Source organism: Tetranychus urticae, chromosome 3 (genome assembly GCF_039701765.1).
Source record: "Tetranychus urticae isolate SD_2017Ah chromosome 3, NJAU_TeUrti_SD_1.0, whole genome shotgun sequence".
Lineage (NCBI taxonomy): Eukaryota > Metazoa > Arthropoda > Arachnida > Trombidiformes > Tetranychidae > Tetranychus > Tetranychus urticae.
Genome location: NC_142960.1, coordinates 19,037,065 through 19,051,201, shown reverse-complemented (window position 1 = coordinate 19,051,201; position 14,137 = coordinate 19,037,065). Strand labels below are relative to the sequence as shown.

The following is a 14,137-nucleotide window of genomic DNA, read 5'->3' as shown; positions in this document are numbered from 1 at the left end:
CTTCCAAACCAAGGCACACTCTCAAATCGAATGGATACTCATTTTATGACTACCAGATGGCTCTGTATTCTGCATCTTTTGGTAACTATCGATACTTATCGATTTCGGCTTGATCATCTTGTTTGAATTTCTCAAAAAATTTCAAGTGTAAAATGTTTGCATTTTTGGTAATAATTATGTCAAACTTTTACTTTTAATTATCAGTATAAATAATATTATTTCAACCATTTGATGTTAAGTGCTTTTACTTTTCTAGCTTCTACTCTATCGCTTCAATCCATCATTCATCACCCCTGTCTGACCTGGAATTTAGTTTAATGATTGGTGGACCTATCATACCTCCAATGGATATTGGTGCAAATCTTGTCTCTACCTCCAAGACCAGTAACATTAAATCACTACTTTTGGAGGCTTGGAGGCAACGATGGAGCCCAATTGACTGGGCTGTTAACATTAAAAGAGTTCTACCTCGTGGTGTTAGCGGCGATGTCTATGATCTTTCAAACTGTATTATAATTCAAGCTCTTATTGGACCGGCTCCCAACCCGCTTTTCATATCCTACCTTAATCATTGTATTAGTGCTCATGTAGTTTCATATGGTGCTGTTCTCTCGTCGATATCTAAATATCAAGAATTCAGTAAATCAAAGTGTATCATCTGTTTACTTGGTGAGTACAGTTGTGTTACGTAATTGCCTTCACAATATTTTGATGTTGGTTTTCAAGTTTCTAATGTGTTCTTTCATTCATCTTTTTACAGATCTTTGCAATGATCTTAAAAAAAGGGTCAATTGTTACGGTAATGAAGAAGAATGTATATCATTATGTAAAGCAATCATAGCTCTTGCTCATTGGCTCTTCTCCTGCTTATATCATGCACTCAACAAAATAACTGAACTGAAATCCGTTACATCAAATCAAAATACAAATCAATTTGGTAACTTGGGCCACCATCATGGATCATCATATGCTGCATTAAGTGGTTCTTTAGGTGCATCTGGTAATTCCTCAGTTTCCGGGACTAATTCACAGTTAAACGAATTTATTTCCATTACCGAAAAATCTTGTGACATATTATCATTTATTTCGAGTTCATCATTCATCAAATCTCTCTTTCATGTGGGTAAAATGGAAGATCAGTCTGGTTATTCACAGCTTGTTTCTAAAGTTGATGCAGTCGAATCTTTGCTATCTTCTGGTCCGTCTTCATGTTTCCCTCCAACTTTAACCAATGCCAAGGAATTATCCGATGTAATTGTCAACTTTTTGAGTACCACCGAGTGGAATAATAGAGATCCAACAGTATTAGCAACAGAAATTCTTACAAATCGTGAACTTGCCAAAGGTCCTATTATTCATTGTTCTTCTCCATTGGACCTTTTTGCTCAGAGCTGTAATACTATAATTGCTATCAATGCTATTCTTTACCCAACGAATGAAATTGAAGCACTTGCCCGGCAAATCTCTTTGGCGGCTAAATTCAACGATATCCCGTATCCCGAAGTTTGCTGTGAAATAGTTCGCTCGTGTTTTATCGAGTTAGTTGATTCTTCATCAACAGAGAGATCAATCAATCTTAGGGAAGATGAGAAGGTTGGGGAAGACTTGAAATGGGCAGCTTTTACTTTTCTCAAAGTTCCTCATATTTTTGCAAAGCTTGATTTCCCGAAAATGGACAAAAAAACTATCAGTTCCGATCTCGAAGCCGGTTTTGACAAACTTTTAATGTACACACCGCTTCTTGATTTAACTGATTCAAGATCTAATTGTGACTGTCTTGATCTCTTCTTAAAAGAACTTTGCCAAAGTGAATTCACAATTGAACAGAAAAACGCTATAATGGCTCGAAGACACAAAGACTCACCCAAGATCAAAGATAAAATTATTGAACCAGCTCCAGGCTCAGGTGGACAAGGAGCAAGTCTCATTTTGAGAGCTGAACCAACTGTAACAAGTATTCTAAAAACTTTAGATTCTGATTATTCTAAAAATCAAGATGGACTACTTGGTGTTCTTAACCATATGGTGCCGGGTAAAAGTTTTGAACTTATTTTGAACGCTGCTGCTGCTACTGGCAAGCTGAAAAGTTTTTCTATTAAACTTGTTAAGTTCAACGAGTTCAACAAACAAATTAACGGAGAGGGGGGCAAACAATCACAAACTCGTGCTCTTTTATTCGATATAACTTTCTTAATGCTTTGCCATATTGCTCAAAACTATGGAACTGATTTCATTACTCAAAACGCTGAAACAAAAGATTCTTTTTTTGCTACTTGGTGTGCCCAATCATTACCAGAAGGGGGTAAATATCGTTCTTCAGATGCTCTACTGTTAAATTGTGATCCACTTAAAGTGGATAATCTACTATCACAATTTACTTCTCCTGATTTTGAATTGAAAACTAGTCTTGTTAAATGGCACGAGGTGTGCCTTAATGCACCTGCTGCAATAAAAGAAGTCCTTTTGGCTTGGGAACATGGAGTTATCACTGCAGAAAATGTAAAAACTATTTTCGACAATGTAAAAAGTAAGATGTGTTGCCTTCCAGTAGTTATCTCAGCTTGGTTGTCTGCCTACATAACAACGCTGCCTCATGAAGAAAGAATAAAACCCATGAATATGATTCAACAATTCATGACTCCAGCATCATTTAGTGAAACAACTCCTTTATCTGGTAATGGAAACAATGGTAATAATGGAAACAATACACCAGGATCAGAAGGGAATTCTAATAACGAACCAACAAATACATATTATAAAGAAAGATCTATGCTCATGTCTAATATAATTAAGAAAATGTTTTGGGATCTACATCCGACTTCTCAAACCAAATCTAATGGTGTTTTATCAACAGTTTCTCATGGATTAACAACGGAAACGGTTTTATGGAAGCTATTAGAGGATATTTTTATGAATGCACACAACCGGTCTTGGCTTGATCAGCGCGATGTTTACAATATCGATACAATTTTTTGTGTTGGTGGGCCTAATTGGTTTGTGGAAGCTCTTCTTCGTTTATTAGTCAAATTTGATCATGCTTCTGAATTGAATAAAGCCGTGGGATTGATTTATGGTTTATTTCACATGGATATTGAACAATGTGCACTATCCTTGTTAGTTAATGGTTTAGTTGGTTACATTTTAAATGAAAATAAGCAAAATGCTCTTACTGAACCGAAAGCATCTGCCTTGGCTAAATTAACTGTTATGACAGTTCTTGCTGCCCTTGCTGAAGCTGAAGAAAGGCGTTCAACAGATTCGAAGACGAGCCTTAAAAGGCATGGATATCAACGAGATGTTTCTATGGACTTTGTTCCAATGGAAGTCGACGCCAACAAAGTTAACAGTGTAAATAATACCAATGAAAGGCCAAACAAGATGAGGCGCACCGAAACAACTAAATCTTTAAATATTATTATTGAAGATACTCCTTTCTTTTATACAATGAATCAACAGCCAATTGACCCTCGTATTTTGAATGAACCTTTAACCAAAGCGATCGCTGATCTACTTCGTTTGCTTAGTACTATAATTGCTGACTCGGTTGTTTCTCAACGAACATTATTTCCATTGATTTTCTTAGAGCAATTAATTATTTGTGGGAAACAGGATGCTCATAAAATTATTCAATTTTTGCCTTTCCAGGCTATTAATCGACTCATCAAAATGATGCCTGGTTCTTTATCATATGAATTTTTACTTTCCATTAGCAATTTACAAACATCTAAAGCTCGTAAAATTGTAGCGCGAGCTTTGTGTCAATTGAAAACAGCAAAAGTGGATATACCACGCTTCTCATCATAGACATTGTCAAAAAACTTACCTTTTTACATACCTATTTAATTATCTAAGAAAAAATATTTATAAAACGCAAATAAATTTCTATCTCTTCACCTACACTTGTTTAATGATATCAAATTTATTATCTCTATTATAGCTTCAACTAAATTACAAGAGCATGAAATTACCGGATTCAGTTGCAGGGTTCCTTTTGTTCTCAGGATTTTTAAGAAAATTTTCCCAATTGTTTCGAAGCAAAAACTTAACTATCTTCTTCATACTACATCTGAGCTACTTCAGTAATTTGGTGAATCAAATTGAATAAAGTAAATTGTAAAAGCTTGTCCCATTAATTTTGCCTCTCCAGTCTTACACAATTAGAATCTAATTTCTCATGTATTAATACAAGCAACAGAAGCCTCAATTGTTGGATTGTTTTACTCTTATAACATTCTCGAATTGATGGTTTCATTGAAAACTCTTTCATTGATTCCTGAACTATTGTTTACTAACATGATTATGCATCTGAATTAGCTAGTCCCTAAATTAAAGACCAGATTGTCGATTGTTGAAAGTAGTGACTACAGTCAGGAATTGTACAAAAAAGCCAAAGTCTACATGGAAGAATGATTCCGTTTCTGAGAGCAAATTGTCCAATACTAACGGCAATCTTGTTTAATCACTCATTACTTCTAGAGAACTAAATCGAGGAATATTAAGAGGATCAATTTATATAAATGATATAAATGAAAATTTATTTGCAACGCTTTAACTACAATTTCTGCATTAGGAAGATAACTTTGATGATAGCATCCTTTTAAGTCCACTTTTTAAATTCACAACCATCAGGGGGCTTGACTTCTGTTTTTCCTTTAGACACTTGGTTCCAGTTAGTGCTCAAAACAGTTCCTCCACTTTCCGTGAAACTTTTAACCATCGCTCGTCTGACCTCTTCAGATCCGTTGGCGTAAATTTGGCGAAATAAATCATCAGCTGATCCTTCATTATTTTTAGCTTCTTCCTCTTCGAATTCTTTCACGATCTTGTCCCAATCTTTAATAAAGGATTTTTTCGTCTCTTTCTTCGTATCCATATCAAATGTATTTACAAAACACAATTAGACAATAAGTTAAACTCAATTGAATTGAACAGCAAAACCAAAACAAAAACAATTTCTAGAAAAAACATTGAACCTCAACTTAACCATAACAACGATAAACAAATTGAAATGCCCTCTATAAGTAAACTCTAACCGCAAAATTTAAAAATAACAAGTCTGTCAAAATTTGATGTTGATTTTTGATGCCAACAATTGATTTACAATTAATAGTCAACATTGGAAACTATATTTTATTATTAATAACCTTTGACAAGATGCTCATTATATTTTGACTTGCACACTTATTCATGCTCGTTATACAAAGTTGTACACAAACATAAGCAAAAAATGTAACATGAAATCAATTAACTTAATTGAATTTATTGTTGACCCTGGATAAACTCTTGTTTTTGGATAACTTTTTTGCTTCACTTTCGTTTTATCCTTTGACCATTTGTAACACGTTCTCGAGTTAATGCCAATCTTAATCACGTAAACTAAATTGTGTGGCTAACTGTTTGTAAAAATGATTGGTACAAGGTTAACTAAACAACAACAGGGAAGAAGATGAGAAAAAGGCAAAAAAAAGGAATGATTAAGTTACTCATGATAAGGTAAATAAAACTAATTTTGTCACGAAATATTAGGCAAAGAGAAGTAATAATAATAGTAAAAAGAGATATATAATTGATAATAATAAGCTTTTTAATCTTACATGTTTTTTTGATGGTCAACAAACATTGGAAAACAATTAAACAATTAGATTATTCGTAGCTTTCAATTAAATTGATTAGAATGCCATTTCTTCTATTTTCCATGTTTATCACATTTTCTATGACTCAAATCTCCAGGCTGATCACCATTTTCGCCAGATTCTTCTGAACTGGAATCGTCATCATCGTCATCGCCATCATCATGATCATGATCATCGACATCGACATTTTTATCTCCATATCCATAACCGTCCATGGCATCATTTTGACCTCCTTGATCTGGACTAACCAGTTGGGATTCATCATCGTTATATGACCATTGATACAGACTGTGACCAGCAACTGGCTCAAACAATAAGCCAACCACAACTAAACACGAAATGACTGTTATCGCCAATAGATGTGAGTTCATGGTTGAACAACTCACTTGTGACCACGAACAGCACTAAATATGAATAAAAAACAATTTTCAAGTTTACTGGGTACTAATTGATTGAATAATGTTACATTTTTTGTAAACCTCACCTGGTCTTATACTGATAAATCATAATGATCTGGGTATTGACTTTAAATAATCCAAATAATGTAAATACATGTAAAAGCAGAATAAACAAATTGTCTCCAGCATAAAAGATACCTTTGCATTGGTCGAGCAATCCTTTGTTTAAAACTGTCTTGTAAATATTTTTAAATATTAAAAATAGGATGGAAATCATTAGCATCAGGTTGTTTAATCAGCCTCTCCAGAAACCTTGATTGATTGGAAGATTTGTTATTGTATTTGTTCCATAATTTCCTAATGAAAAATAAAGATTAAATAGACTACAATTAATGATTTATCAAATCACTTACCATCACAGACACAAACGTACCTATTTAAAGTATTAATATGTACTCTAACAAAATTCATTGCTGTACAAGTAAACTTTTCGTTACCAGAAAGCAAAGTTTGATGAATCTCCTTGTTCATTAACACATATTAAAAATAAATAAATAAATAGCTAATGAATTTATAATTGCAAGATGTAATTACTGTAACAATTCAGTTGATATCAAAACACGAAGAATCACCAACAGACCACCGTTGTCAAATATAGTTAATAGATGGCGTCAACAGCATCCAAATGCAAATAAATAAAATTTAATTTTCTTCGTTAATCAACTCTGTTTAATTAATTATCCAACAACCATAACCTTTTCCTTACACAAAATTTACACGCCTAAATGTCCAATCACGAGAAGCAATCCAAACCTTTTTATTTCATCCATTTTCACCCTTTTCAACCTGATATAACCAAAGATCCAAATCCAAGCCAGAAAGCAAAGAAGGAAAATTGTAACTGAATCAATCAATTGGTTGATCAAAATTATAATTTTCATGTTTTAAACTTGATTTCACTCAAATTGTTCCAACAGAAAAATCTCAGTAATTAAGGATATTTGAAAGAAACGCCAGAATTGCTAAAAAAGATTGTAATTCAGGTGCAATCTTCAAGATTGGTTAGGTTGTAATGTAAAGTAAATGAAATTCAACTCTTAAATGATTTTCTATTTAAACTAATATTCCTTGCTTTTTTATAATACCTTGAGTTATCAAAGCTATCAGGAATAAATACATTAACCAGAATCAATATTAATTCAAAAAAGTAAAACATTAATCTTAAAGTAAGTAGGAAATTGTGAACATAATGATTAGGGAGGAAAAAGATTGTCCACAGAAATGGCTGGTTCATATGCTAATTTTGTCCATTTTATATATAAATGGGAAAATTATGGAAAAATGATTAAGATTTACTCTTGTATTTACAATAATTGTACCTCTAATTCACCTTCTTATTTCTCACCAGGTAATGCACATGAGAAACCAAGTTGACTACTCAATGATAAAGCTAATTAACCGTTAACATACATGGTAATCATGGTTAGGTTTACATCGTTGCTTCCTCTCAAACTTAATCAACTATCAAACTCTTTTTTTTTTCTTGTTCACTGTGCACCATTTAACGGTAATTTAATTCCTCTGCTTGACTCACCATTTGTTTGTTTATTTGTTTCATGGTTTCAACCTTTTCTCGGACAGATATGTTTCCGTATTTATCATCATTATCTCACAATGTCATGAGTATTAATACCTTTTAAAAATGATAATGTGAAAGGAACCCAAAAAATCCTGCAAACAATGACCAGAAGAGTATTAGGTTACTTTATCCAGTAATGTTACATTACCAGTTAAATCATCATTAGAAGGTAAATTACAATATCACTGATCCAGTCTCATTCATCTCAATCACCTAGAAATACATTGATTTTTGTATTCATCTTGAGACCTTGATTAACTAACCATTTAGGTGAGCGTAATAATCAAACCTTGTTGACAACATTTTATCCTCAATCCATTTTAAAAATTTCAATGATTAATGAATCAAGTTTCAATATTTTCTGATCAACTGTCAACCTTTGGGTAAAATTGACTTGAAAATTGCTGATCAAATGGTGTTTAACTGGTCAAGGCGAGACAAACGTTTTGATCGGTAAAAGTCAAGTCTGATTGTTGGTGTAATTTCATTTCTCAGCCAATCTGACAGATTGAATATAAATGATATTTTCCAAACCATTTATCATAGACAACAACCAAAACTGGTCAACATCTTTTGCATTCACAATTCATTCAATTGAACCTTTTGTTACCTTGACTTGATTAATGCATGGCCAGTGTAACAAATATTAACAGATATTCAATGTGTTTTTTTGTTGTCCCGAAACCGTTAATGAAAGATCTTCAATATTCCGAGAAATAAAAAGCAATATTGTCAGCAAAGGTTCAATTTTTTGCTCATGTTTTATTTTCAGTCTCATTGCTGTTTTAGTGACATGATGATAATTTATATGCCAAGGAAAAAAAACACAAGACCAGGAAGGAGAGAAAAGTAAAGATGATGATGATGATGAGTCTGGTGTTTTCTTGATGATAAAAGCCATTGACAAAGAAAGAGGTTTAAGAAGATGACCATCAATGGAAAGTGTTTTTGACATAATAAAGATGATAAAGATGAGCATGAGATTGGTGTCCATTTCTACATGTTAAATCGGGTCCATGCGACCAGAATCCAGATTATTGTTGAAGCTTTTGTTACTAAAATTGTTGCCGCAAGAATCATTGGTATTAATATCAATAATATATTTATATATATATTCAATAGCAATAATGGTTATAAATTAAAGTAAAATGTGAAATAACAAATTGAAAGATTTTTGCTTTTCCATATTTTCCTTGGTGAAGTTACATTCAACAGATAAAAACAAAGGTCAAGAATGACAAACATGAAAAGGTAAGATTAAAACGGAGAGAGGAAGAGAGATGAAGATGAGGATGAAAAATGGTGAAAGGAATGATAATTGCCATGGTTAGGGTTCCTTGTTTTAGGAATGGGAAAATGTTTTGGATAATATGTTGATGATGAAGATACAAGTGAAGTTAATGATTTATTTGACTATATTGTGTGTGTGTGTTTTTTATACATGATCATCACTAACATCATCATGATCATCTTCATGACAAAAAACGAGGATAAAAAAGGTAAGATTGCATTGATTTATTTTGTCTTATGACTAATAATCAAACTCAATAGTAATAAGAATGATAATAGCAATAGTAATAATAATAATAGTAATAATAATAATCATTCATATTCATTTTTCTTTTGTTGCTTTGCCCTTTTTTTCATACTATTTTGTGTTTGTTTCTTGTATATATTTATCATGATCATTAATGTGTTAGATTTTTGTATTGTATCATTTCAGTCTGATTTCTGATTAAAGTAATAATAGTACATAATATTGTTATTATTATCAATTTGGCTGTACAATTAAGAAATGAAAAAATGTCTCATCTCCATACAGTTGTTTCATGGTTAAAAATACACTTGAATATGTATAAATTGAAAACGGGGAGAAACAAAAGAAAAGTAAATTGTAATTCACAATTAATGAGTGTCTATTGTGATTTATGTTAGTGTATTTTGTGTCTTGTAAATTATCTTTCCTTTCCTTTTTCATCATTGTTAATCAATTTATTAAAGGGTTTACTGCATTTGTTAAACGGATTGAGTGTGTTTGTTGTGTGTTCAGGTTTGCTATTTGATTATTATTAGTGATGATAATGTTCAACTGGAGTTGTTGATAGATGAAACTGTATCAACAACTCATGTGCAGTAACTAATGATAACTTTTCATGTAATATTATTATTATCATTATGCATCAGTTGATTTTTATAGTTTAGCCTTTTTCCAATTTGGTATTGTGTTACTGTTGTGTGAATCTTTGTTGAGTGCCTGTTAATGGTTTCCTTGCGTTACCATCTCTCATGCGATTGAATAAAAAAAAAGTAAGGTGAAAAGAGGAGAAAGGCTCAAGTTTGTGATGAAAAAGGAAGGTTGAAAGGAGTTTTCAACTCTTTGCTTTTTAAATTTTATACAATATCCAGAAGGAGAAGGAGGAGAAGAAGATGGATCAGAAAGGGATTGGAGCTTAAATTTGCTGGGAGTGATAAAGAGGATGAAATTTTAAGCATATCATTAACATTAACAAGATGGAAATAAAAGTAAAAACAGAAAAAAACAACGGGTATTACATTGAATTAACTGATTATTTGACTGCCAGTAAGAGGATCAATTGATTTGCACCAGGATGCAGAGTCAATGAAACTGTTCAATTTTTCTGTTCTGAGTTTTCTTGAAACTGAAAAATTAAAAGACTACTGGGACAAATAATTAGTTGAGAATGTAGTTAATAATGTTTTTGATAAGTAGTATGATTGAAGTAGAGATGATGAAAGGACAAGTCATCAGAGTTTAACAGGTCAATATGATGGTGTTGATGCAGGATGCCGGGTAAAGATATATTTATAAGTATCTTAGAGTACTTTTGTTTGATCTTGCTTTTACTGTTCAATTGGCGATGGAATCGGGCTGTTTGGATTGCTGTTTGTCAAACCATTTGAGCCCATTGAAAGGTTTGCGTGAAACGGTGAACCTGATCCATTAGGTGTTGGTGAGGTTCCAGATGAATTGGGCGGTGGATTTATTCGCTTCTCCTTTTGCCTTCTATTACAGAACCAAACTCGAACCACTTCTTTCTCCATGCAAAGGGAACCTGCAAGCATAGTTATCTCTTCGGATGTAGGCTTAGGATTAGAGATGAATGCTTTTTCAAGGGCAACACGTACTGTTGTCTCAATGCTTGTCCTCTTCTTGCGCCTTCTTCCAATGGCATCAGCAGAAGCCTGGGACGATGACATGACTCCAGGATTGGTCAGTGAGGCATCAGCGTCTTTCAACCATCTTTCCAGTAACGGCTTTAATTTGCACATGTTTTTAAAACTCAGGTTAAGAGCCTCGAAGCGACTTATTGTTGTCTGACTGAAATCATTTCCATACAGTTTACCCATTGCCAAACCAACGTCACCTTGGGTATAACCTAAATAACAACGAGATAAAAAAAGTGAACCGTACGTTAATATCACAATTACAGAATCAATAACAGCAGTTGAAATCAGTTTAGCCTAAACATTTTATGAAAGTCAAATTTGTGTTATTAAATGCTATTCCAAATGCAATTGAATGGTCTTATCATCTATCATTTGATGGAAGCTTTAAGGAAACTAATATGCAACAACTGTAACAACAAGTTTTTTATGTAAAACACATTGAACATACAATTATCGAATGCTAATACAAATAATATAAATAGTTCGATAATAGGCAAAGGATCCTTTAAGTAGACTTAATTTTGTAAATTAAATATGCTTAATAAGGCCGAACACGCAGTAATCCATTTTTGCCAGAAAAAATTCATTACATGTTCATTCCCACTATTTCTTGGTGAATCTTTATACATCAATGATAACCTTTTTAACCTCATTTTTCCTAGAATCTTATCCAACAAAAAAAAATATAATTCTCACGTGACAAAATGATAAAATTACATCAAAAAAGGTAATTCTGTATAGCCAAGAATATCAATAGAAATCAAAAAAGTTAAGTATCTGAGTTGCTAGTTTATTAATGATGCGGTTTTCATTTTTCTTGTGATTGCCGATCCACTGATCCATGATATTTTAAGAATCATAATTTTTGTAATACATTAATAATGGTAAAAGCTGAAAAAAGAATTATATTTAACTTTATTTTCATTCCCTTTTGATACCTTATTACCTATGATGGTATTGATGATGCAAAGCTGAGGAATGAAAAAAGTTGAAGTTGATTACAGATAATGATTTTGTTGGACTCTTTTTTTCATTCAATAATGGCTATTGAAAAAGTCTAAATCATCTGATGTGACCAGCATTGAAAGGCTAACCAAAGAATCAGTTTCATTGAATGGTGAAAATTGATATTATACAATTTGTAGCACTTGATTTACATTCATTTTCTGCTGCTACTTATTATAATATCCATCAATATGATCATCATAATCGTAAATACTTTGTCTCCAACAGTCATAAATGATGGAAAGGGACAAACTTTTACATTCTAATGAATATTACTAATATTAATCCTTGTTATTAATGTTATATATTATATTAATGCATGGATATATAAATTATTTAGGTAACATTCTCACTCAAGATTAGTCAATAAACATAAGTTTGTTCATAAGATGATGCTAATGAACATTGTAGATATAATATTTCAAGTCAACAATAACAATAATAATTGTCTTTACCCTGTGCTTTGATTACTGCAAATATATTAGATATGATTTATTAAACTTTCAGAGTTAATCTTTATGAAACTCCCACAGAAGAAAGATGTAAGAAAAAGGAGAAAATGAAGAAATATCAAAATAAGGTAACAATTCTTACCCAATTTGATTCTTCGCTGTTTAAACATTTTAGCAAATTGTTCCAATTCTTCAAGATCAGTCATTTCCTCTGGACTTGTTTCTGTACGAGATCGTACAGAAGATAGTTGATGATGATGTGAATTAGATGAAGATGAGGAAGATGCAGACGATGCCGATGAAAGGGGATCATTTAAACCATTAATACTGTGGTGATGGTTAACTAAGTTAATTACTTTATTTTGATTGCAGAAAACATCCGATGGGTCCGAAGTGTTTCTTGAGTTTTGCTTATTTGAATTATTACTAAGACTATTGGTAACACTATTATGACTATTGTTTAGTGCGGATGTTGTTGATGATGATGATAACATTAATTGACTGACTTTAACATTAGATAATGAGTTGGTTGATATTGAAGACGATGATGTATGAGAAGATGATAATGAGGAGGAGGATGAAGATGACAATGAAGATGGACTTTGAGTTGATGTACTGATGACATTTGCCATTGATCCCGCTGATGTTATAATTGTTGTAGGAGTTTCGCGACCATTCACTTGTTTAACCATAGATTTAGATGATTTTGAACCAAGCAAACGATTTATCTGCTGTTGAGCTGTTTCCTTAATTGTCAAAGGAGATCGTCGATCAGGAATGGGACTTGACTTCCGATCACTTTTATTATGATTAGCATTGTTATCGCCATTGTGAAAATTACTATTAACAGAGATGGATAAATTTTGATGGTGATTAGCTGTGGGTGACGATTTGTTTAATGATAATTCCTGAGATAATGAAGATGAGGTTGATGATGATGAAGATGATGGAGATGAACCATTGAGACCAAGTGATTCTTGAAGTTGTTGCAATTGTTGAACAGCTACAGCTACTTGAGGTAAGGACATTCCATGACCAGCTAAAGATTGCAGTGTTTGTTGAAGATAACCTTGTTCAACCTATGGAAATGTAAAGCTTGATTAGTAAAAGTAAGAAACCATTGACTCTGAAATCAATAAAATGTGGTGAGAAAAGGGTAATTTACCTGATTCTGTAATAACATTGTTTGTAAATTAGGAGCCAGTTGTCCAGTTGATTGAAGGAGAATTAACTGTTGAAGGCTTTGTAAATTTTGCTGTTGTTGCTGTAATTGCTGTTGAAATTGCTGTAAATCATTAGGATTTAATGGAAATCCACCTAGATTAGGTGTAACTTGAATCTGTGTAATAAAATTAGACAATATGGAATAGAAATTGTATGTTAAAACAACAAGAAACACACATAGCCATTGTGGATACAATGAACTCAATATAAATCAGGGTTACATGCTATTTGAAAAATATTTACAAAACTTACCTTAGAAGTTGCTTGTTGTAATTGCTGAGCTAATGTAGCTTGCAATAATAATTGCCCTTGAGCTGCACCAGCAGCAGCCATTAACTGAAACATATTTAAATTAATAATTAAACAATTTATTTAAAACAATATTTTAAACACTAGAAAGAAGAAGAAAGCAGACGAGAAAATCTTTTGGCTCATCAGTTAAAAAACGGTTAAGTAAGGAACGTGGACGACAATGAGGACTCTCTTATCTCTTAAGATTACATTAAGGAATCTAAAGCTTTTGTTTATTTGAAAACATCCTTTCTTTAATCATAATATTCAGCAAAAAGGTTCAAATCAAATTGTCTATTATTTCAT

At 32.4% G+C, this 14,137-nt stretch overlaps 3 protein-coding genes across 9 annotated transcripts in view; 1 reads left to right on the top strand and 2 right to left on the bottom strand.

Moving 5' to 3' along the window:
• Positions 1-143: 143 nt before the first annotated feature.
• On the top strand, positions 144-3,897 carry MED24 (mediator complex subunit 24). Its single transcript, XM_015930151.3, has 2 exons — positions 144-669; positions 761-3,897. The coding sequence occupies exons 1-2, from the start codon at positions 318-320 to the stop codon at positions 3,802-3,804; spliced, it is 3,396 nt and encodes a 1,131-aa protein (XP_015785637.1). The 5' UTR covers positions 144-317; the 3' UTR covers positions 3,805-3,897.
• Positions 3,898-4,514: 617 nt separating this feature from the next.
• Positions 4,515-6,674, bottom strand: LOC112538915 (uncharacterized). 6 transcript variants are annotated; one of them, XR_016200128.1, is made up of 4 exons: positions 6,465-6,674; positions 6,118-6,388; positions 5,595-6,037; positions 4,515-5,424 (listed from the first exon to the last, which is right to left on the bottom strand). XR_016200128.1 is itself a non-coding variant. In XM_089269608.1 (3 exons), exon 3 carries the CDS (start codon positions 6,002-6,004, stop codon positions 5,687-5,689), a length of 318 nt encoding a protein of 105 aa, XP_089125734.1. In that variant the 5' UTR covers positions 6,005-6,037; positions 6,118-6,388; positions 6,465-6,674; the 3' UTR covers positions 5,564-5,686. The 6 variants fall into 6 exon arrangements, 3 of the variants coding, with proteins under 3 accessions (XP_089125734.1, XP_089125736.1, XP_089125735.1); XR_016200130.1 differs by having other exon boundaries at positions 6,445-6,651; XR_016200131.1 differs by having other exon boundaries at positions 6,118-6,414; positions 6,465-6,618.
• Positions 6,675-8,412: 1,738 nt separating this feature from the next.
• LOC107363235 (uncharacterized) overlaps positions 8,413-14,137 on the bottom strand; it is a 38,996-nt gene continuing 33,271 nt past the window's right edge. Inside the window, exons 5-9 of one of the 2 annotated variants that reach the window (XM_089269600.1) lie at positions 13,793-13,876; positions 13,482-13,655; positions 12,459-13,395; positions 10,818-11,068; positions 8,413-10,762 (exon numbers count right to left, since the gene is read on the bottom strand). In XM_089269600.1, coding sequence (XP_089125726.1) covers positions 10,757-10,762; positions 10,818-11,068; positions 12,459-13,395; positions 13,482-13,655; positions 13,793-13,876 — 1,452 coding nt within the window. In that variant the 3' untranslated portion in view covers positions 8,413-10,756. Of the gene's footprint in view, positions 11,069-12,458; positions 13,396-13,481; positions 13,656-13,792; positions 13,877-14,137 lie in introns of both variants that reach the window. The other variant, XM_015930431.3, reaches the window with a different exon arrangement.

Excerpts from the sequence above, each read along its gene's own strand:
- LOC112538915 (XM_089269608.1), bottom strand. The coding sequence starts at position 6,004 with ATGAACTCACATCTATTGGCGATAACAGTCATTTCGTGTTTAGTTGTG.
- MED24 (XM_015930151.3), top strand. The coding sequence starts at position 318 with ATGATTGGTGGACCTATCATACCTCCAATGGATATTGGTGCAAATCTT. Across the intron at positions 670-760 it reads GTGTATCATCTGTTTACTTG|ATCTTTGCAATGATCTTAAA; the intron begins GTGAGTACAGTT and ends ATCTTTTTACAG.